Raw genomic sequence first — 19153 nt, 5'->3', positions numbered from 1 at the left:
CATATTTCCATAAAACAGTTGCTTACAAAACAAGAGAATCACAAAAGATTTGTTTTTTCAAGAAAACAATATTGATTTTAAATGATTAAAATTAGAAAATAAAGATATACAATATTTGACAACAAAATGTATACAATTGAAGTTGATGCTTCTTGATTTGATCCACTACAAGAAAAGAATGTGATCATAATAATGATAACAATTAACAATGGAAAAGAAGAGATAAGAAAATTGGATATTCAAAAATAAATAAAATCTAAAACGTGTAAGTAGTAGTGTAACCAATCTAATTATTAGAGATAGTTATCTATTATTAGTCTAAACTATTGACACATCAACAAAAAATTGGATTATTATTCTAACTTATATAGTAAATAGAGAGACAGAATGTTTTCTTTCTTTTCACAAGACCTTCAAGAGAATCTCCATAAACACATTATCATTAGAATAAGGGAAACTCAAAAAATAACACAAGTGTTTTTAGCCCGAAAGAAGAAGAAGAAGAAGAAAGAGAAAAGAATGACTAAACAAAGATATGAATAAACAATTAACAATCTGTGGAATAAAGAGGAATGAGATGGGAACAACAGAGCATTAGAAGTAATTACCTCAAATCATCTAACAAAGATTTGATTTATTCATGAAGGTTGCATCGACGAAGATATGGGTGATCAAACTTGATGTACTTGGTCCAATACGGCCGATACTTGGACATTGCCAACTCCAACCATGGTTTCATGTTCCCGTTATAGTGAACCACTGCTGCATTCTCAATGTCTTTCCTATCAATACTCGGATTATATCCAAGTCCAAGCACGTGCCACGCCTTGTTTAAGGGATGTGTTAATCCGTAGAATGTTATTAATCCTGGTGGTAATGTCCCTAGCTTCCATAGTGTCCTGTTCTCATTCTAAACAACAATAACCATAATGAGCAAACCACAATAAATAAACAATACACCATCACGAGACTATTTGTTGCAAAGAGTTAAAGAGTTACTTACCATGTTTTGCCACTTATGGTATATACCAGTGATGTCTCTCTTCTTCCATTCCTTTAGGTCGAACATGTTCATTCCATAAGCCCATCCACAAGCATTTGGATTGAAGTTCCTCGCAATGTGAGGATTCGAAAAGTTAAGATACTTGTCGAATCTGTGGAAACTTTCCCCACAGGTTTCGACTGCACCGTTGACTTTGCCGTTCAAGTTAACTTCCCAGAGTGGAGTCAAGTCTTTCTGAACAATGATGTCGTCGTCCAGGAAGAGGATTTTGTTCAGCTTGGGATAAACCTCAGGGAGGTAGAATCTCAAGTGATTCAACATGGATAGATACTTGGGGTTTCTATATTTCAGATTTGAAGAGCCTGAAGTTGGATGGTCTGCTTTAAAATAGTATTCTCTCATTGCTGCAGATTCAAGCTGACGAAGGACAGGGCAGTAAGATGAATTGAGCCACTTAAACTCATCAACGTTTTCCACATGTATGGTTGCCTTTCCGGGTGGGTTTAGGAGGAACCACATGTTCATTGCTCCAAAATTCAGTTTATCCGTGACAAGGTGAAAAACATGCTTAGAAGGATCCTGCACAAAGAGGGAACAAAAACATTTTAAATTTCAGCTCTGCAATTCATATCTAAAATTAAACATACCGATATGAGGACGAATCAAGTGATAAGAGCTAATGGTCTACCTTGGCATTCATGATGGTTGAGTTAACAACCACTGATGCAGCTAGTACATTGTCAGAAAAGAGGGCATAATGATAAAGATTAGGGTTTTCTAGGTTTTCACTTCGAGGGAATTTTCTTTTTTCTGGAGACAGAAGATAGTAATCGATGGTCAAGCGCATCGATAGGCAATGGATAGGATTTGGAATTGTTTTTGCTGCTAACTGAGCCAGAAAAGTACTCTGCTTCTTTAAGCTCCTGACTTGTTCGTCGGCAGTCTGAAGCATTGCTCTCAGCTTTCCAGTAACCAACTTGCAGTCATATAACTGCATCTTAGCTTTAGCCAAGGCTTGACCCATGGCTCTGAGTTTCTCATGTGCACTATATGAAAAGTAATTTATAGAAAATGTTACTTTAAGAAGTACACAAGCAGTCAAAAGAAGGCAAGTAGCAGAAACCAAAAGGAGCAATTTACCTCCGAGGAAGATCAGCATCAGATGTTGATTCCCCCAAAACCCGTTGGCTGTCCTTAAGTCGGGCCTGGAGTTCTTGTAACAATTCATTCTTGTTTTTCAATTTTGCAATCCCACTATAGACTCTAGCCATTATTACTTGATCCCGCATCAGGCGTATATTTGAATCAGAGTTGTCATTCTCATTTTCTCTTCTCCAAATACTGTATTTACCGAGGACTGCAGAATCAACAGATTTAGAGCGTTCAATGGCAGCATTTTCGAGTTTCAAAATTGTGTCATCATTGTGCTGAACCAACTCATTTGCCCGTATCTCACGCCTTTTCTCTCTTAGTTGCTGAAATGTCAAGATGGAGAAAGAAATGTTGATAATGAAATACTAAAGACACAAGAAGTCCCTAAAGAGTATTTGATGCAGAACTTAAATAAATAATAATTACCCTTCTGTGAATCTTTGTAGGTGTCTCAACTTTCTGATGGCTGCTATCTGCATCAGCGATATATAGAAGAATCAGAGATGGAAAACGTCAATTCAGAGATGCCACTTAAAGATAAAAGCCAGTAAGCCACTACCTTTTGAAATGCTGTCACGTTTTTCATTCAGGATATTGGATTTGAAATCAGGAGTTGTTGGATTCTGCTTCAAGTACATCAAAAGATGAAAACTATGAGAAAAAATAATTGAGAATAGAGGCTTGGAAAGAAACGAAACAGGTAAACCACACCTCAGAATGTCTAAAGGAGGTATCTACTCCACCTCCCCGCCATGATGCAGACAAATTGTTTTTCTTGAAAGAATCAAGGCTAAGAGGACCCAAATCAGCTGTGCTAGTTGCGATAACATCTAGTACCTAGACAACAAATTTAGTAAGATTCGATCCAATCTCAGAAAAAAACCGACAAAGAGAATAAATCTAAGCAAAGTTTCACAGATTTAAACTTACTTCTTTCGAGAAAAGAGATCTAACAGATTGCATTGCTAAACGTTCTCTCCAGTCAAGATTCTGCCCCCAAAAAAACAGTCCGATTAAACACCATCCTTACTTTTGTTAAAACAAACATAGAAGCAGAAAGTTCCAGCCTACCTGCTTCACAGAAGCATTTGAATAATCTGCAGTAACAAAAGTAAGCTCCATCAGATGGACAGATAGCAGATAATGATATATATATAAAATCGAAAAACACTAATTGTTGAGACCAAAGCAAATATTCCTCTATCTGTACAAACAAAGGACCAATTTTGATAGTCTAGAAAAATAGCAATGGTCCGAAGATCACCAGTGTCACTCCCAAGGAAATAGTAACTTAAATTGAGATAGTAAAGGCTGAACAAAAGAGTGGTAAGAATATATTCTAATGTTCTCAATCACTATAGAAATTCTGAATCTCTCTACATGAATCAGCAAATTGGTATAAACAAAGATAAGCAATATATGCATACCAGTTGAGGAATCGATGTACACTCCTCGGCCAACAAAGAAGACGAGAGGTGCGAAAACACAGAAAAAGATGAGCAGCACAAGCACAGATCGAGATCCACCACCACTTCCTCTAATCCGGTTAACTCCAGATAGCCCTCGCTTTAGCGCCATCCCTATCAAATTCAAAAAAAAAAAAAAACCTAAATCAAGCAACGAAACCGTGGAAGCAACCCGAATAATGAAGGAGAGAAACAAATCATACTCGGAATCTAATAAGAGATCAGGTCAGAGATTTGAGAAGAATCCAGGCTTCACAGGTAAACAGACTAAAACGCCATTGCCAATTTCCCAGCGAGATCTGACAAACTCTAGCACAACGGCGATGAAGAGAAAACTAGGAATTGAAGAAGAAGAAGAGAGTATGAAGAAAGAAGATGATGATTGATTGACGTGTGCAACAGAAAAACGTTGATACACCGACAATTAACCAATCGCTATCAACGCCAGGATTTTTGTTTGCAGGGAAGAGAGAACCTCACGCGTACTTGACACAGATCTCTTTTATCGATTGCAATTTACGAATCTCTTCCTATCCGGTTTACTCGATTAAAGTTAAAACCCATATTATACCAAACGAACATAAAATTGATTTGTTTTTTTCTTTTCTTTTTGGACTGATGAAAAAATATATGTGTGACACATTAATAATTAAATGGGCTTTTTGTATATATTATAACTTATAAGGCCAGATGTTACAAACAAAACTTATAAGGCCAAGCTTAATCCAAGTTTTTTTTTTTTTTCAGTGTTTATGAAAACACATTAATTTAATAATTTACTTTAACAATTCAATTTTCGTCTAGGAGTATAGTATGGCATGATTTTATAATTTAATATAAAATTTTGCATGTATGTAATGACTATACAAAATAAAAATGATAGTAATTTGTTTGTGTTTTTAAGAAATGATTTAAAATACACTGCAAGTACTAGTGATGATATTTTTTGAGCTAACTTTATTTTTGTAATAATGATAAAATACAACCTTGGTAAATGTTTCATTCAGTTGCCAAACCATGTTTATCATTATTCAAAATTAAATAAGATGTACTCAATAATAGTTTTCTCTTGAAATGTTTTTTCTTAAAACCTTACTTTTTCTTTTGAAAAGGAATGCAACTTTTCCAACAACAAATGATGAACGTTCCTGCGTCTTTTCACCAAATTATAACTTCCCGAACCAGTAATAAACTTCACACACGCAATATATTTACACATTTCTTTTGGTACATCTTTTTTTTTCTGTCATTAGTGTTGATTTTATACTGTAACTTCATTCAGGTTGAACAACATTTAGTGGATGATTGGATGAACAGTTTAATTATTTACATATACAAACCTTGACGACATCATAGTCACCGAACAAAAAAAATAAAATCAATTTTATAAAAGTGTTAGTTTGAATCAATAGATGTAAACTTTAGTAAAAAGATTTGGTCCAACTGTTGCATATTAAAAAAGGAATGTCGATTTTTTCTTAAGTGTCAGTTTGAACTTTGAACAAATGCTGATATTAAAAGAAATAATGATGATTTTTCCAGTGGTCCAACTGTATTTGCATATATTTCTATTTCTAGGTAGGAGAAAGTTTTCGTTTTGTTCCTATCAATTATTTTATTTTTTAATCTAACCAAAAGAGTTTTCGTTTCGTTTCGTAATGATGATCATTACCATTTTACAGTACTCTATGGGTAATTCTTCTTGCATGGGTAATTCAAATAACAACTTTATGATGAGATAAAACTCGGTTCCACTCTATGTGTGGCTTAAATAATTTGATAAGAAAAAGAGAAACTAAAGGGGGTAATAAATACACATTTTTACGTATATCCAACAATAGCAGTATAGAACTAAAGTATTGGGATTCCTTTTGATTGATATATCATATATATGTAAATTTCCAATATTTTTTTTTTTTGTTAAAGAAATTTCCAATATTGAGAGATATTAAAGACAAGAAACGTAGAAAGAAGAGACAGAGCGAGGGAGATGGGAAGAGGGAAAGTGGAAGTGAAGAGAATTGAGAACAAGATCACTAGACAAGTAACCTTCTCCAAAAGAAAAAGTGGTTTGCTCAAGAAAGCCTACGAACTCTCTGTTCTATGTGATGCAGAGGTTTCTCTCATAATCTTCTCCAACGGTGGCAAGCTCTACGAGTTCAGCAATGTCGGGTACGTATACCCAGCAACCTAGGTTTTAATGGGTAATATGATTAAGATCATCTAGGTTTGATTTGTGTCTGTTCTTAATTAAGATCAAGAAACCAAAGTTCTGTTTTGTGGGATGTGGGTATCTGAAAAAGGTTGTGTCTTTTTAGTTCTAACCCTAACTAGTTAAGGTTGATCAGTGATCACCATCGATCGATCTCTCAGGATCCATCGGACACGTACGTGGGTCAGCTTTAGCTTTTAGATCCGGTAAATCTTTTAAAAATTAAGAAAACTTCGTTAATTGTTTATGGGTTTTAATTGTGTTATCACCAGCTTTGATATGTATAAGATTCATGAAACCCCATATATACGTTTTGCCTCCTCTGAATAGATGTGTCTTTCTAATTATAATTAGAGAAATTAAATAGGGTTCATCATGGGTAGAGATATCGTAGATCCATTAGCAGATATATCTTCCCGCGATTTTTTTTTTGCGTAATTAGAGTTAACTTTAGTCATCAGGGAACTAAAGTTTTGTTTCTTTGGTTTTGAATTTAAGCAAATTCAGATTAGTAATTAAATATCTCTTGTACGTGGTTTCTTTTGTTTATAAACTGTAGAGTTGGCAGAACCATTGAGAGGTACTATCGCTGTAAAAACAATTTGTTGGACAATAATGATACGCTTGAAGATACTCAGGTCAATCATTTTCTTTAATTCCTAAGTATGTTCACTTAAAATTATATATACGGAATTTGACCTTATTCATTCTTGTATACATGGTCAAATTAAATATTAAATTGTATAAAATAAACAAAACATTATGAGAAGCTAAAATAAATTCTAATTAATCTTCTGTTTTTGGTGCAGGGCTTGCGTCAAGAGGTGACAAAGCTGAAATCCAAATATGAATCTCTTCTCCGCACTCATAGGTTTAATTAATCGTAGTCCTCGTAATCCATTATTTCCTATAATTGTTCATTTTCTAATTTCTGCAACTAATAATCATTTTGAATCGTTGACATACAAAGAAATTTGGTTGGGGAAGATCTTGAAGGGATGAGTTTAAAGGAACTGCAGACGCTCGAGAGACAGCTAGAAGGAGCTCTTTCCGCAACCCGAAAACACAAGGCAGGACATATTTCATACATAGACCAATTTTGTTTCATTCGCATCATTTAGATTTACTTTATAAAATACAAACCTTAAAATGTATATCTTTATATGCATGTATGTGTATGCAGACGCAGGTTGCGATGGAACAAATGGAAGAGCTTCGGAGAAAGGTAAGTACTCGAAATTATGCTCTACAATATATGCATGCATGTATGTAAATGTACTCATGTGTATATCATTTGTATTTGGATATGGCAGGAGAGGGAGCTTGGAGATATAAACAATAAGCTTAAGGTTAATGTTTTTAATTGGGCATCCGAATTATATATCAAGTCTTTCTTAATTACTATTATTTTGTGTTACAGTAATTATTTAGTGTCTTGTCGTCTATTCATAAATCTTATAAAATGAATAATCTTCATAATCAGCTTGAGACCGAAGATCATGATTTTAGAGGCTTTCAAGACCTACTGCTTAACCCGGTGCTCACGGCCGGTTGTTCCACTGATTTTGCGTTTCAATCATCTCATCAAAATTATATATTAGATTGCGACGTGGGATACTTTTTACCGATTGGGTACGTAATAATCGATATTTCTCCTTCTCTAACGATGAAATACAAGTCTTGGCTATATGAATAAATTTGGCCTTATGGGATACATGTAGGTTTCAACAACACTATGAGCAAGGTGAAGGATCTTCGGTGTCAAAGAGTAATGCAAGAAGTGATGTTGAGACCAACTTTGTCCAATGATGGGTTCGTTGACTTGGTATTGACTAACTAGTCACGACGAAGCGTTTAGGTCATTTACTATAAGGACATACATACTCTTTTCTTTCAATTATTTGTTAGAGTTCTCGTTGTTGATTTAGTGGAGGTTATATATGCGATAAGTATGTACCACTTACAGATTCTTACATTATATCTAATTAATGTTTTTGCGATTAGTAGATTTTTTGTTAACTCAGCCGTTTCATATTCGTAAAGGTGTTGTATGTATTGTTTGTTAATGAACGATTTCAACCGAATTTACTTTCTACTAGTGGACTTGAAACTCGTATTAAAATATCTGAAGAGTAGCACACACAAAAAAAAAAAAAAGAAAAAAAAAAATAGAATCGAAGAATAAAAAAGAATGCCTTTCAAATAGTAGTAGTAGTGTACTAGTGTTATTAAGCCTACAGATTTAATACTTGAATAATTCAAAAGATTGATAGCAGATAAATGAATTAAATTACTTTTTACTTTAGTGCGTTTACGATTTCCCAAACTATTCGAACGTTTTGTTATGATTTGACTTGAGAGTAGAAAAATATTCACGTTGTGGAACGGTAACATTTTTTGAATTAAAATTTTTTATTAAACTTTTTTTAACATTTTAATCCGACCGTTGGAATTAATATTTATAATGAAAATAATTAAGATAATGGACTCTTCTTCTATTCTTCTTACACGAGTCTGACTTGAGAGTAGGAATAAACGAACGTTGTGAAACGGTAACATTTTTTGACCGTTTGAATTAATATTTTTAATGAGAGACAATGGACTCTATAAGTACTCCTTTCTTCGGACAGAAGATCTGAATTCTCTTACCCGTGTCTTCCTTTCTTTTTTCTTACAAATGTCAAATACACTCTGCTGTCATCAACTCAGTTCTGTTCTCCGACTTGTGTTCCGTTCTCCCACTTGTGTTGTCACTCAAATAAACATAAAGGCATCATCTTACAGGTAAAATAATCTATAGTTTGTTTACCATTAAAAGATTTTTGTTAGTCTCTGTTAAGTACCTTGTACGTCATCTTTCAAACATCTTAAATCGATTTTATATATCTTGACTCTAATGATGTGGCTCTGATCATAAACTGATTTTTAGATATATATATATATGTCTTTAATAAACTGATTTTTTGTTAGATATGTTTTGTCTTTAATTGTACATCAAGCTATATATTGACTTCATTGATGTGAGATGAATTTGATGTATGATGGTTTTATGAGTTGTTTATATATGATTTGTCTAAGAAAACGTAGAATGTGTTTATAATTGTTGTGAAAAACCAAAGAATTTTTTTTTTTTTTTTTTTTATTTGTAAGAAACGTACTTAATGCAATATGTACCAATATTGTTGACCAGTAGAGAAAACGATTGTAATGACGATTTATTTTGATTTTGCAGAGTGTGCACAAGTGACTGTGTGTGCCCGTGAGCTTTCCTGTTGAAGCTTGGGCAGTATTTTGAAGTTGTTAACACGGATGTGTATGTCACATGCAATATGTGTATTTTTTATTTTTTTTTATGAAGGATGTATAGATAGATGTATAGATAGGGTGTGCATGCGTCTCATATGCATAATAGATGTATGATAGGGTGTGAATGTGTCTCATATGCATAATAGATGTATGATAGATAGGGTGTGCATGCGTCTCATATGCATAATAGATGTATGATAGGGTGTGAATGTGTCTCAGATGCATAATAGATGTATGATAGGGTGTGAATGTGTCTCATGCATGGCACGAATGTGTCTCATATGTAAACTAGATGTATGTATAGGGGTGTGAATGTGTGTGAGAGCAAGCACAGAGTCGGAAAGATAACACTAAAAAAAAAACACACCTAGGCCTGGGCATGGGTACTGAATGGTCCATTCGGGTATTCTCTTAAGTGTTAAGAGTAAATTCTAATTATATAAACATAACTAGGACATAACTATATAAAGACTATATATCTATTATCTATATACATATATATAAACATGTGTATTTTTGACCCAACCGATTTTTTCGGTCCGAGTATCAGTTCGGATATCGGGTCCGGGTTTTTTGCCCATGCCTAAACACACCCAACAAACAGTAATCGAAACTCAAAGCTACTACACCCAAAAGCACCAAACAAACATCTCAAAATTTTTATAATCAAAAACAACACACAAAAATACCAAACGATTCCTAGTCACTAGACAAAACAAACAAAAATACAAATACAATTTTTTTAATCGCACAAAAACACACACACAAAGATGATAAACAAAACACACTCAAATTGCTGTTTTTTAATCAATACACAACACCCAAACGATCGCTAGTGGAAACACTAAATAAAATGGTAAAAACACACACAAAAGACAAAGGCGATATTGACAAAAAAAAAAAAAAAGACAAAGGCGATAAACGAAACACATCAAAAATGAGAAAAAAAAAAAACCCGCTTTGAAGTTATATTAAATGGTCTTTTCGTTTCTTATTCGGCGGATTCTCAACATAGGAAAAAATGTTTTAATGGAAGGGAACAGTCCACCATAGCAAGGTATATGTGTAAAAAAGTCTACCTACAGTTTAAATGAAGAAGGCAGAGAATGTTGTGATCTCGGTTGTGATTCTCGGTTGTGATTCTGACAAACCCAAGCTAATAAGCGATTGGGTATTTTTAAAAATATAATGGGCTGTGGTATTTGGTAATCATGGGCCTAAATTTAAGAGCCCAAAAGAAACAGAACATCGTCGTCGTATAGTGTTTGCTGCTTGTCCTCGTTTCTCGCGTGAACATAAAGCGGAGATCGGAGAGAATCGGATAAGAAGAAGAAGAAGAGAAGGGTTTTGTTACCGATTCCTGCAAAACGTCACTGAAGATGCAATTAACTCTTGAATTCGGGTACTCTTATGGTTTGATTTCTTTCAGTTGATTCTTATTGGTCGGGAAGTTGAGGAAAAATCTGACAAAAATTAGTGCTTTCGATTATGATTTCCCTGTTTGGTTGGGATATTATTATTATGCACATAGCATAAACCTATCTTTGTTTTGCTTTTTCAGTACTAATGAAGTAATATGATTTTTGGATTGGGAAAATCAGAATTGACTTTAGGCCTTTTTTACATTCCGGTCAGCTCTTTGTTGAATGAGATTCGGATTGGTATTAACATGAAAATATGATCCTGCAGCGGAGGTTTAGAATTGCTCTGTGACTCCGTCAAGATTCATAAAGTTAACATCAACTTCCCCAATGAATCTGATATCGTAAGCTTGTCTTGTCGCTTTTGATTATTTTTAAGACCAATGAGTCCCTAGTCATGTAAAACCTGCTCACTGGTGTTTCATTCATTATAATAGTTGACAATGAAGGATTTGCTATCATGGGTTCGTACCAATGTAATCAAGGAAAGGCCTGAAATGTTCATGAAAGGCGATACTGTGTAAAGCTTCTTTCTTTTCTTTCCTTGATTTCTAGCAAGAACCCTGATTTTTAGTGTTTAATAACAATGGTGTTTTTGAATCACGCAGGAGACCTGGAGTTCTCGTGCTGGTTAACGACTGCGATTGGGAACTTAGCGGCCAGCTCGATACAACATTAGAAGATAAAGATGTTATAGTTTTCATTTCGACTCTGCACGGTGGATGAGTATTGAAATAGCAGAGCCATGACCACCAATCATTCTGCTCTTTTCCAACAACTTGTGATGAACATTCCACAAAGCTTTGTAACCCTCTGGCTCATTGTTACTTCTGAGTTATAATTTGTAATAATTGAGTTATGAATCTTAGCGATTAGAATCAGAATCACCGCATGGTTGCTTTAATGCAGTGTGCCTTATGGATGTAGTGTATCATTGAAATTCTCTCTACATACAGGAAAATGTTTGGAAATAGGACTTGCATAAGAAAAAGTAAAAAAAAAAAAAAAAAAAACAAGACAAATTTAGGAATTAATCTTTTTTTGTTTATATTTTCTTTTGGATTAACAAAATTTACAAATTGTCAAATAAAAAAAAATTAAAATAATTACTAAAAAATATTATTTCTATTTTCTACAGGAATTTTGAAAAAGATAACGACTCTCTTTAATTTAAATAGAAAATAAAATAAAATAAAAGAGAATGTAAAGCCTCTAATACGTCTAAAAGGTCAAATTTGCTGTGTTTTTCATACTATGTAGATGCTCTAGGCCCTAAGATTTCTAGATTAATTGGTATCCAAGTAACCTAATAACTTCCTATCCTCGTTTCTTCACAACCGGCTTTGAGTAATTATAAAAACCTCTCTCGCGTATTGTTGCCGTTGCTTGATATCTTTCGCCGTCGTCTCTTGAGAGTCTTGCGAAGATGGTTAGTTCTCTCTTGCACTTTCGTGATACTCGGGAGATGTGTAAATTCTCGTTGGATCTCTTAATTCTTCCATCACGTAAGGCTGGTTATTAGGTTTTAAATCACGGTAACAAAATGGGAAGTAGCTAATTAGAAGTGTGGTTTAATTTGTCATTTGATTTGAGTTGATGCAAAGTTAATACTTGTTGCTATGGAACAGGTTCTTCAAAACGATATCGATCTGCTTAACCCTCCAGCTGAGCTTGAGAAGAGGAAGCATAAGCTCAAGCGTCTTGTTCAGTCTCCCAATTCCTATTTCATGGTAATGAAAGTTTGAAACCTTTCTCCTTTTTTAGAATCCTGAAAAACCAAATCTCTCTGTTCAGAAACTGAAATACTTCAATTTTTTAATCGGATTCTCATTTACTTGTATGAAGTTAATCTACTCTCTCTATGGACTCTGATTGTTGTTTAATTTACTGTAGTATGTGAGGTGCTATGGCTGCTTCAACATGTAAGATCTGAAAACAATTTTTTCTCTGTTTGACGAGAAACTTAAACTTATCGTTTGTGTTTATGGTATCGCAGCACGACTATTTTCAGTCACTCACAGACAGTCGTGGTATGGGGAAAATGCCAGAACGTTCTGTGCCAGCCTACAGGAGGAAAGGCCAGGCTCACAGAAGGATGCTCTTTCAGGAAGATATCATCATGAGCTTGTATTTTTTGTTGATTTAATATCATTTTAAATACCAATCAGTTTGCAGTCATCTAAAAAGCTCACTGGTTTTCTCCTCCTTTACCCTCCTGTTTCATACATTAATAGTTGACATTAATAGTTGACAATGAAGGATTTGCTTTCATGCATTCGTTACCACTTATCAAGGAAAGCCCTGAAATGTTCATGAAAGGCTTTTTTACTCTTTAAAGCTTCTTTCTTTTCTTTTCCCTGCTCACCTGTCTTTGGTTTCTAGAGAGAACCTTGACTTTCAGTGTTAAAAAACGGCGTTTGGGATCCATAAACATAATCTAATGCTATTATGTGAGATTAGAATCAGAATCACCACATGGTTGCTTCAAACACAAACGGGCCAACCAAAGTTAAAATTCTAAAGTCATTACTTTGTTGACGAAATATAATGTGCAAAACACACTATAAATCAGAGGATTTTAAGCAAAAAATTGACAAGTATCGATGTAAACCAAAAAAGCACTTGCTAAATGGATTAGGGATAAGATGCAAGCATTGAAGCAGTAAAGAGTAAACTATTAAGACTTGGGAATAATCTCAAAAGTAAAATAACAAACTCCTGCTTAATTATATTAAAAATCCAAACATTTTAAAGATCCAGACATAATATCATAGCCAACAACAAAACAAAAAAAAAACCAGCGTTGATTTGAGGATTGACGATTGCTTCAATCAATCTCCCTTTCTCCTGAAAGAGCATCCTTCGGTGAGCTTTGCCTTTCCTCCTGTAGGCTGGCACAGAATTGTCTGGCAGTTTCCGCACATCACAACAGTCTGCGAGTGACTGAAAACAGTCGTGCTGACATACCAAAATATAACCCGATAAGTTTGTGTTCCTCAATATCTCTACGTAATATCACAAAAAGGAATGAATGAAAAAATTGTTTTCAGATCTTACATGTTGAAGCAGCCTTGGCACTTCACATCCTACAGTATTAAGATAAACAACAAAAGAAACAACAATCAGAGTCAACCAGAAAGATATGGTTTTAAGTGATTCTGTAGCAACAAAGTGTTTCAATATAATCACCTCATTGCCAAAGGTTCAACAACAAAAACTACAAGTAGAGTACAAAGACGGCTAGATAAGCCTAATAAAACTAAGTTAAAATAGTGATCACATAACAGATTCTCAAACCTAGGGATGATGAGAAAATCAAATTCACAAACTCCATACTTACATACAAATCTAACAAAGAGAAAGGTTTCAAATTTTCATTACCATGAAGAAGGAATTGGGAGACTGAACAAGACGCTTGAGCTTGTGCTTCCTCTTCTCAAGCTCAGCAGGTGGGTTAAGCAGATCGATATCGTTTTGAAGAACCTGTTCCACATCAAAGATTCAAGCAAAAAAACAAATCAAAAGACGAAAACCACACTTCTAATAAGCTAATTCAGATTTCGTAAACGTGATTGAAACCTAAAGACTCAAGCTTTTCATAGAAGAAGAGATCAAAAGCGTATTTACACAAGGGAGGAACTTGTGTGACTCGAAATTTCACTAAAAGGATTCATATTTCTATAAGAAAATCATAATCAAGAGATGTAAATGGAGAGATTAGGACGAGAAGCAAGTGCAAAGAGAGAACTAACCATCTTCGCAAGAATCTCAAGAGACGACGGCGAAAGATAGCAAGCAACGGCAACAACAAGCGAGAGAGAAAGGTCTTCTAGGGTTACCACTTAATGTCTCCTTTTATATTAACACCTTAATCTGACCTTGCTACCCTTTCGGACCTTCTAATCGAATTAGAGGCTTTATTTTTAAGAAAGAGTCATCTACCCAAAAAAAAAAAAAAAAATGAAATTGTTGACAGTGGGATTTGAACCCACGCCCTTTCGGACCAGAACCTTAATCTGGCGCCTTAGACCAACTCGGCCATATCAACTTTTGATGCTCTATTTCAATTTCTAAAATATTAAACCAAACTCTCTAGGACCATTTTTTCTTAAGCCCAACCAAAACCAGAGAACTCTTCCACCGCCGCAGTTCTAAAACCCTAATTTATCGGTTTTGGTCGAAACAATGGCCACTGGTAAGCTCTCTCTCTCTCTCTCTCTCTCTCTCAGTAGTTGGTATGTGGAAGTCTAAATCAATTGTATTGTATGGAAGCTGATTGTGAATGCATTTTCCCGTTTTTGTATCCAGAGACAAAGATAGTTGTCTTCTGGGACGTAGTAGAATGCCCACTCCCTGATGATCTCTTGCCTTCTTTGGTTTCTGGGAATATCGAACTAGCTCTACAGAGACAGGGTTATCTTCCTTGTAATGTGTCAATCAGGGTTTATGGTAAGAAGAATTATGAGTTCAAGGATGAGTTTCTCCTCGCTAATATCATGTTCTTGCCCGCAGGTCATCATTTCCTCTCTCTCTTTAGCACTCCTTTTTTTTGTCTTAGATCTCTCCGTTGATATACTATAATTATGGTTTCAGGAGATGCAAGTGCGAGATGTAAAAGGATGGTGAAGGATATTGATAAATGGGCATTGGGCAATGGTAAATCAGATTTGATGGTAATCTCACGAGTCAACACGGAGTTGGCCACTTATCTCGCAGATTGGAAAGCCAAAGACTTCAAGATTCTCGGGGCAAGGCCAGAAAACGCACCAGGCAAATGTAGCAGCTGCAAAATGACGACTTTGGACGAGCTTTTCACTCAAGAATGGGTCTGGGAAAGCCTATCAGTTGGAGGAGACCCTATCACCAGAGCAGCAGAGCTTAGTTAGTTATTGAAACGTTTAAACCGACTCACCTATGTACAACCAGTAAATCGATCTCATCATGTATTTTCTTCTTCGTATTAACATTTTTCCTCTGTTTCTCATTAATCAGACGTGCATTTTTAATCAAAAGAGTAAATCTTGTTAACGTGTTCTGTGTTTGATTTAGGATCATTTATATAGACAGACCGGTCCCTTTTATGGAATCTGATTTTTGGCTTTTGTTGCTCCTTTGAATGAATATGCTGCTCTTAAACTCTCTCCTTTCTTTTGTATGAATAATGATAAATCTTGTAATAAGACTGAATATGATACTTGCACAGAATTCTTGACTAGAGAGGTTTGTGTTTGTTTCTCATTTTGAACAAGACTCACGTTGTATATAGTAGTAGAAAGGAAAGCATTCTATGTTCAGTATTCATGTTTTGAGCAACTATGCGTTGTTCAGTATTTGAATAAGCAGACCCTAGTAGGCTAGTACAACACATACACATTCAAAAGAGCCCAACAAGAGCCCATTAACTTCGTTGTACAGAATGCAACCTCTTTATAAAACGATTTCCGGGACCATTTATTAAAAGCCCAACCAGAGCCCATTACTAACCCTTTCACAATTAATACGGAAACAATTTCACTTTTGTCCTAGAGGAGGAACCAAAGTTGTCAGCTTTGTTCAGAAGAAGAAGATCTCAGTCTAGGTCACTCGAAACCATGTCTTCTTTGACCAGCGAAAATGCGGGTCAGCTCTCTTTCTCTCTATCATGTCGTTGTAATCAATTGAATTCTGTCGATGCTGATTTGTAATGCATTCTCCGTTTTCTAAAAACCTTTGCTGACAGAGACTAAGGTAGGCGTCTTCTGGGACGTGGAGGAATGCCCAGTCCCTGATGGTATGGAGCCATCTATGGTTTGTGAGAATATCAAACTAGCTCTTGAGAAAAAGGGTTATCGTCCTTGTAATGTTTCAATCAGAGTTTATGGTGAGAAGACTAATAAGTTCAAGGATGACTTTCTCCTCGCTGATATCATGTTCTTACCCGCAGGTTTAACACTTGCTCTTCTCTTTCTCTTTTACTCTATGTCCGTATCTTAGAGATCTCTGTTGATGGTTTCAGGAGATGCAAGAGCGAGATATATGAGGATGGGGAATGATTTCTTTTGCTGGGGATTTGACAATCGTAAATCAACTTTGATGGTAATGTCACGAGACAACACTGAGTTCGCCTCTTCTCTCATAATGTACAAGAACTTGAATTTCAACATTCTCGTAGCAGAGCCAGAAAACGCACACAAAAGATGTTCCAACTGCAGAAAGCCTTTGGACGAGATTATCACCGATGAATGGATTTGGGAAAGTCTCTCAGCTGGAGGAGACCCTATTACCAAAACCCAAGAACCAGACCTTAGTAACTCTTGTCATTAACTATATGCTTTTATTACTAGTTAGTATTTGACAATGTTTAAAATCGATTGTGAATTCTTCTCTCCATTGTCACCCTATGTACAACCAGATCATCGATTTAAACATGTATTAGCCATATTTCTTCGTATAAACCATTGTTTTAGGGTTTTACATGAAGAAAAATAACACCTTACATAACACCAAACACACAAACAAGCATATACACACACAAAAGAAAGCCTATAAGCAGCAGCTTCCCTCCTCATCTTAAACTTTGAGCATCCGCAGATAATCATCAATGATCGACATTGCAGATGATCGATAGCCCGAGCCAAACAGGTTATAATGATTCAAGTAATGATAGAGCAAATACAGATCCCTTCTCTTCTCATATCCCGGTTGTTTTGGCATTACCTTGAGAAAGTCAAAGAAACAAAACATCAGCTGTCTAATATAATTATAAACAAACAACCTTTAAACTTAATTTAGTTGATACAGACACTCTGAGAGAAAAGGAAGAGAACCTTGAAATAGGCATTGTAGAAAGATTCTCCAAATCCTGCGCACCACGACATTCCAAAATCCGCCTCGTTATGCCCATCTACGGAGGAATGAGATCAAGACGGTTCTTGAAAATGGTAAATATGTCTAAGAACTTATGAAAGAAAGTTTATACAGTAACAGGCAGGATCAAGAATGACAGGTTCGCTGTTCTTGTCGTATGCGATATTCCCGCTCCAGAGATCACCATGTAACAAGCATGGTTCTATGACAACATTCTCAAAGAGAGATGCCATGTTCTGTATCAGTGTATGACCTGTTCAAATATATTTTCAGATGTTACTAAACCAATATCTCCTCACAAAGTTAATAACGACAGAGAAGACAGAAAGAAACCTTTCTGATAAATTGCAGAGTCACCATACTGATCCCTAGCTAACTTAAGCTGGTAGCCCAGTCTCTTCTCACCATAAAATTCAATCCAATCCGATGACCAAGTATTGATCTGCGGGGTACTAAAATAGGCACATTGCATCGTTAAGTTTGTGAGAGAAGACAGAAACTCAAATCAAAGGGACTAAGATTTTTGAAAATGGGATTCATTCCACCTGCCAATAGTGTTGTCAACCTCAAAGCCAAAGCCTTTCGAAGATTTCCCGGCTTTATGCATCTCAGCGAGCTTCCTTCCTAATTCAGCCTGATGACTAGTAACCATGAACCCATGAAACTGAAGTACTTAACATTGGCTCATAGTTAAGATTCATCATTATCACCTGGTTGCCTCTTGATCCCCCAAAATCTATAAATTCCATGATTATATAAGATCCACCTGTAGGAAATTCCCCAACCTGTTAACACTTATAAACAAGAATCTATGATTAGAGAGTTCAACAAAGAGATAATATATCTACGCCAAAGGAAAAGAAAGATTAAACTTGCTTTGTGTGGCTTAGGCACACGGATTGTTCTGGTTTCATACATAGCCTCAAGACCAAGAGCCTCTCCCTCAAACATGGCAGGTCCAATACTCCTAAAACCAGTGTTACAAACAACAAAACATTAAAAGTCTGACTGTGAATGGTCAAGTGATAATAAACCCATAAAAGTACTAAAACCAAGACACATTTTTATACACCTGTTAGTTTTAACGAAGAAAGAACCAGCATCAGTGTGATAATGGCTTGCAAGATTAATGCATCCACCACCAACAGAACCAATCTTTGTGATCTGAGTCGCTTTTCCTTGTGTAAGAATCCATTCACGAATTGGATCCTCACTCATTGCAGCCACTAACCAAACAATGAAAAATTCAAATAGTAAGAAACCCATCAAGTACATAGGATGAAACTAGTTCGAATGAATCAAAACAGTAACTAAAATTTTCTCTTTTGAGAACAGAGAAACTCAGAATTCGTAATTTGCTTCCTTTATAGCAAAACATTGTTCCTCCAACACCAACATAAGCTAAAGATAACTTACTAGCAAAAATTTTGGGTCGAGGAGATAAGTTGCAAAGAAGAAGATTTGGTCGAGCAGAGAAGCAACTACTAAGAGACGCCACCGCCATATTCTTCTTCTCCGGCTTTGGTAACTCTTCATGTGGCCGTTATTCAATTTCCCGTCAAAGCTTCTTTCGAGGACTATTTGGACACAACACTATCTTCATCCTTGTCTTGTTTAACTTCAGAACCAACTTTTTTCAAAAAAGGCTTCTCAAGGCCTGGCCCATTAATTCTACAAAACGCTGCGTTTACTTGGCGGTTTTCTCCTTCCTCGATAAGTGTGCCACGTGTGTATCACACGCGCGTAT

The 19153-nt window shown here is 35.5% G+C and overlaps 8 protein-coding genes and 1 non-coding gene across 9 annotated transcripts; 5 read left to right on the top strand and 4 right to left on the bottom strand.

Annotated features, from left to right (window-relative positions):
* Positions 1-412: 412 nt before the first annotated feature.
* On the bottom strand, positions 413-4187 carry LOC9314432 (polygalacturonate 4-alpha-galacturonosyltransferase). Its single transcript, XM_021024341.1, has 11 exons — positions 3825-4187; positions 3583-3735; positions 3227-3252; positions 3086-3145; positions 2867-2992; positions 2715-2778; positions 2582-2628; positions 2144-2478; positions 1692-2049; positions 1004-1582; positions 413-910 (listed from the first exon to the last, which is right to left on the bottom strand). The coding sequence occupies exons 2-11, from the start codon at positions 3731-3733 to the stop codon at positions 635-637; spliced, it is 2022 nt and encodes a 673-aa protein (XP_020880000.1). The 5' UTR covers positions 3734-3735; positions 3825-4187; the 3' UTR covers positions 413-634.
* A 582-nt stretch (positions 4188-4769) lies between these two features.
* LOC9314431 (agamous-like MADS-box protein AGL13) lies at positions 4770-9388 on the top strand. The gene is made up of 9 exons (XM_021026767.1): positions 4770-5793; positions 6393-6471; positions 6643-6704; positions 6804-6903; positions 7017-7058; positions 7147-7182; positions 7317-7465; positions 7555-8617; positions 9066-9388. Exons 1-8 carry the CDS (start codon positions 5612-5614, stop codon positions 7640-7642), a joined length of 738 nt encoding a protein of 245 aa, XP_020882426.1. The 5' UTR covers positions 4770-5611; the 3' UTR covers positions 7643-8617; positions 9066-9388.
* A 796-nt stretch (positions 9389-10184) lies between these two features.
* Positions 10185-11527, top strand: LOC9314430 (ubiquitin-related modifier 1 homolog 2). The gene is made up of 4 exons (XM_002878316.2): positions 10185-10541; positions 10829-10904; positions 10998-11080; positions 11169-11527. The coding sequence occupies exons 1-4, from the start codon at positions 10519-10521 to the stop codon at positions 11284-11286; spliced, it is 300 nt and encodes a 99-aa protein (XP_002878362.2). The 5' UTR covers positions 10185-10518; the 3' UTR covers positions 11287-11527.
* A 337-nt stretch (positions 11528-11864) lies between these two features.
* Positions 11865-13045, top strand: LOC9312662 (40S ribosomal protein S27-1). The gene is made up of 4 exons (XM_002878315.2): positions 11865-11989; positions 12189-12290; positions 12454-12482; positions 12557-13045. Exons 1-4 carry the CDS (start codon positions 11987-11989, stop codon positions 12681-12683), a joined length of 261 nt encoding a protein of 86 aa, XP_002878361.1. The 5' UTR covers positions 11865-11986; the 3' UTR covers positions 12684-13045.
* A 206-nt stretch (positions 13046-13251) lies between these two features.
* Positions 13252-14421, bottom strand: LOC9314429 (40S ribosomal protein S27-2). Its single transcript, XM_021024672.1, has 4 exons — positions 14313-14421; positions 13942-14043; positions 13618-13646; positions 13252-13518 (listed from the first exon to the last, which is right to left on the bottom strand). Exons 1-4 carry the CDS (start codon positions 14313-14315, stop codon positions 13392-13394), a joined length of 261 nt encoding a protein of 86 aa, XP_020880331.1. The 5' UTR covers positions 14316-14421; the 3' UTR covers positions 13252-13391.
* Positions 14422-14527: 106 nt separating this feature from the next.
* On the bottom strand, positions 14528-14608 carry TRNAL-AAG. Its single transcript has one exon. It is a non-coding gene; the product is annotated as a tRNA-Leu (tRNA).
* A 40-nt stretch (positions 14609-14648) lies between these two features.
* Positions 14649-15588, top strand: LOC9314428. Its single transcript, XM_021024671.1, has 3 exons — positions 14649-14755; positions 14869-15072; positions 15154-15588. Exons 1-3 carry the CDS (start codon positions 14746-14748, stop codon positions 15444-15446), a joined length of 507 nt encoding a protein of 168 aa, XP_020880330.1. The 5' UTR covers positions 14649-14745; the 3' UTR covers positions 15447-15588.
* A 482-nt stretch (positions 15589-16070) lies between these two features.
* LOC9312661 lies at positions 16071-16980 on the top strand. Its single transcript, XM_021024670.1, has 3 exons — positions 16071-16179; positions 16280-16483; positions 16556-16980. The coding sequence occupies exons 1-3, from the start codon at positions 16152-16154 to the stop codon at positions 16861-16863; spliced, it is 540 nt and encodes a 179-aa protein (XP_020880329.1). The 5' UTR covers positions 16071-16151; the 3' UTR covers positions 16864-16980.
* On the bottom strand, positions 16958-18977 carry LOC9314427 (protein-ribulosamine 3-kinase, chloroplastic). Its single transcript, XM_021024665.1, has 9 exons — positions 18823-18977; positions 18479-18632; positions 18283-18373; positions 18117-18191; positions 17952-18040; positions 17740-17858; positions 17519-17659; positions 17367-17443; positions 16958-17256 (listed from the first exon to the last, which is right to left on the bottom strand). The coding sequence occupies exons 1-9, from the start codon at positions 18908-18910 to the stop codon at positions 17110-17112; spliced, it is 981 nt and encodes a 326-aa protein (XP_020880324.1). The 5' UTR covers positions 18911-18977; the 3' UTR covers positions 16958-17109.
* Positions 18978-19153: the final 176 nt, after the last annotated feature.

The sequence above is a fragment of the Arabidopsis lyrata genome (assembly GCF_000004255.2).
Source record: "Arabidopsis lyrata subsp. lyrata unplaced genomic scaffold ARALYscaffold_5, whole genome shotgun sequence".
Lineage (NCBI taxonomy): Eukaryota > Viridiplantae > Streptophyta > Magnoliopsida > Brassicales > Brassicaceae > Arabidopsis > Arabidopsis lyrata.
The sequence above is the reverse complement of the archived record's forward strand: the minus strand, read 5'-3'. Positions and strand labels throughout refer to the sequence as shown.

Bases quoted from the DNA above. Each gene is read 5' to 3' on its own strand.
- LOC9314432 (XM_021024341.1), bottom strand. From the start codon at position 3,733: ATGGCGCTAAAGCGAGGGCTATCTGGAGTTAACCGGATTAGAGGAAGT. The intron at 3,253-3,582 runs GTATGCATATAT...TTGTTACTGCAG, and splicing joins GTACATCGATTCCTCAACTG to ATTATTCAAATGCTTCTGTG. The intron at 2,629-2,714 runs GTAGTGGCTTAC...TCGCTGATGCAG, and splicing joins ACGTGACAGCATTTCAAAAG to ATAGCAGCCATCAGAAAGTT.
- LOC9314431 (XM_021026767.1), top strand. From the start codon at position 5,612: ATGGGAAGAGGGAAAGTGGAAGTGAAGAGAATTGAGAACAAGATCACT. The intron at 7,059-7,146 runs GTAAGTACTCGA...TGGATATGGCAG, and splicing joins TGGAAGAGCTTCGGAGAAAG to GAGAGGGAGCTTGGAGATAT. The intron at 7,466-7,554 runs GTACGTAATAAT...GGATACATGTAG, and splicing joins GGATACTTTTTACCGATTGG to GTTTCAACAACACTATGAGC.
- LOC9314430 (XM_002878316.2), top strand. From the start codon at position 10,519: ATGCAATTAACTCTTGAATTCGG. The intron at 10,542-10,828 runs GTACTCTTATGG...ATGATCCTGCAG, and splicing joins CAATTAACTCTTGAATTCGG to CGGAGGTTTAGAATTGCTCT. The intron at 10,905-10,997 runs GTAAGCTTGTCT...TCATTATAATAG, and splicing joins TCCCCAATGAATCTGATATC to TTGACAATGAAGGATTTGCT.
- LOC9312662 (XM_002878315.2), top strand. The intron at 12,291-12,453 runs GTAATGAAAGTT...AATTTACTGTAG, and splicing joins CTCCCAATTCCTATTTCATG to TATGTGAGGTGCTATGGCTG. The intron at 12,483-12,556 runs GTAAGATCTGAA...ATGGTATCGCAG, and splicing joins TGCTATGGCTGCTTCAACAT to CACGACTATTTTCAGTCACT.
- LOC9314429 (XM_021024672.1), bottom strand. The intron at 13,647-13,941 runs GTAATGAAAATT...TTAATACTGTAG, and splicing joins CTCCCAATTCCTTCTTCATG to GATGTGAAGTGCCAAGGCTG. The intron at 13,519-13,617 runs GTAAGATCTGAA...TTGGTATGTCAG, and splicing joins TGCCAAGGCTGCTTCAACAT to CACGACTGTTTTCAGTCACT.
- LOC9314428 (XM_021024671.1), top strand. The intron at 15,073-15,153 runs GTCATCATTTCC...TTATGGTTTCAG, and splicing joins TATCATGTTCTTGCCCGCAG to GAGATGCAAGTGCGAGATGT.
- LOC9312661 (XM_021024670.1), top strand. From the start codon at position 16,152: ATGTCTTCTTTGACCAGCGAAAATGCGG. The intron at 16,180-16,279 runs GTCAGCTCTCTT...CTTTGCTGACAG, and splicing joins TTTGACCAGCGAAAATGCGG to AGACTAAGGTAGGCGTCTTC. The intron at 16,484-16,555 runs GTTTAACACTTG...TGATGGTTTCAG, and splicing joins TATCATGTTCTTACCCGCAG to GAGATGCAAGAGCGAGATAT.
- LOC9314427 (XM_021024665.1), bottom strand. From the start codon at position 18,910: ATGGCGGTGGCGTCTCTTAGTAGTTGCTTCTCTGCTCGACCAAATCTT. The intron at 18,633-18,822 runs GTAAGTTATCTT...TTGTTTGGTTAG, and splicing joins TCGACCCAAAATTTTTGCTA to TGGCTGCAATGAGTGAGGAT. The intron at 17,859-17,951 runs GTGGAATGAATC...TGCCTATTTTAG, and splicing joins GTTGACAACACTATTGGCAG to TACCCCGCAGATCAATACTT.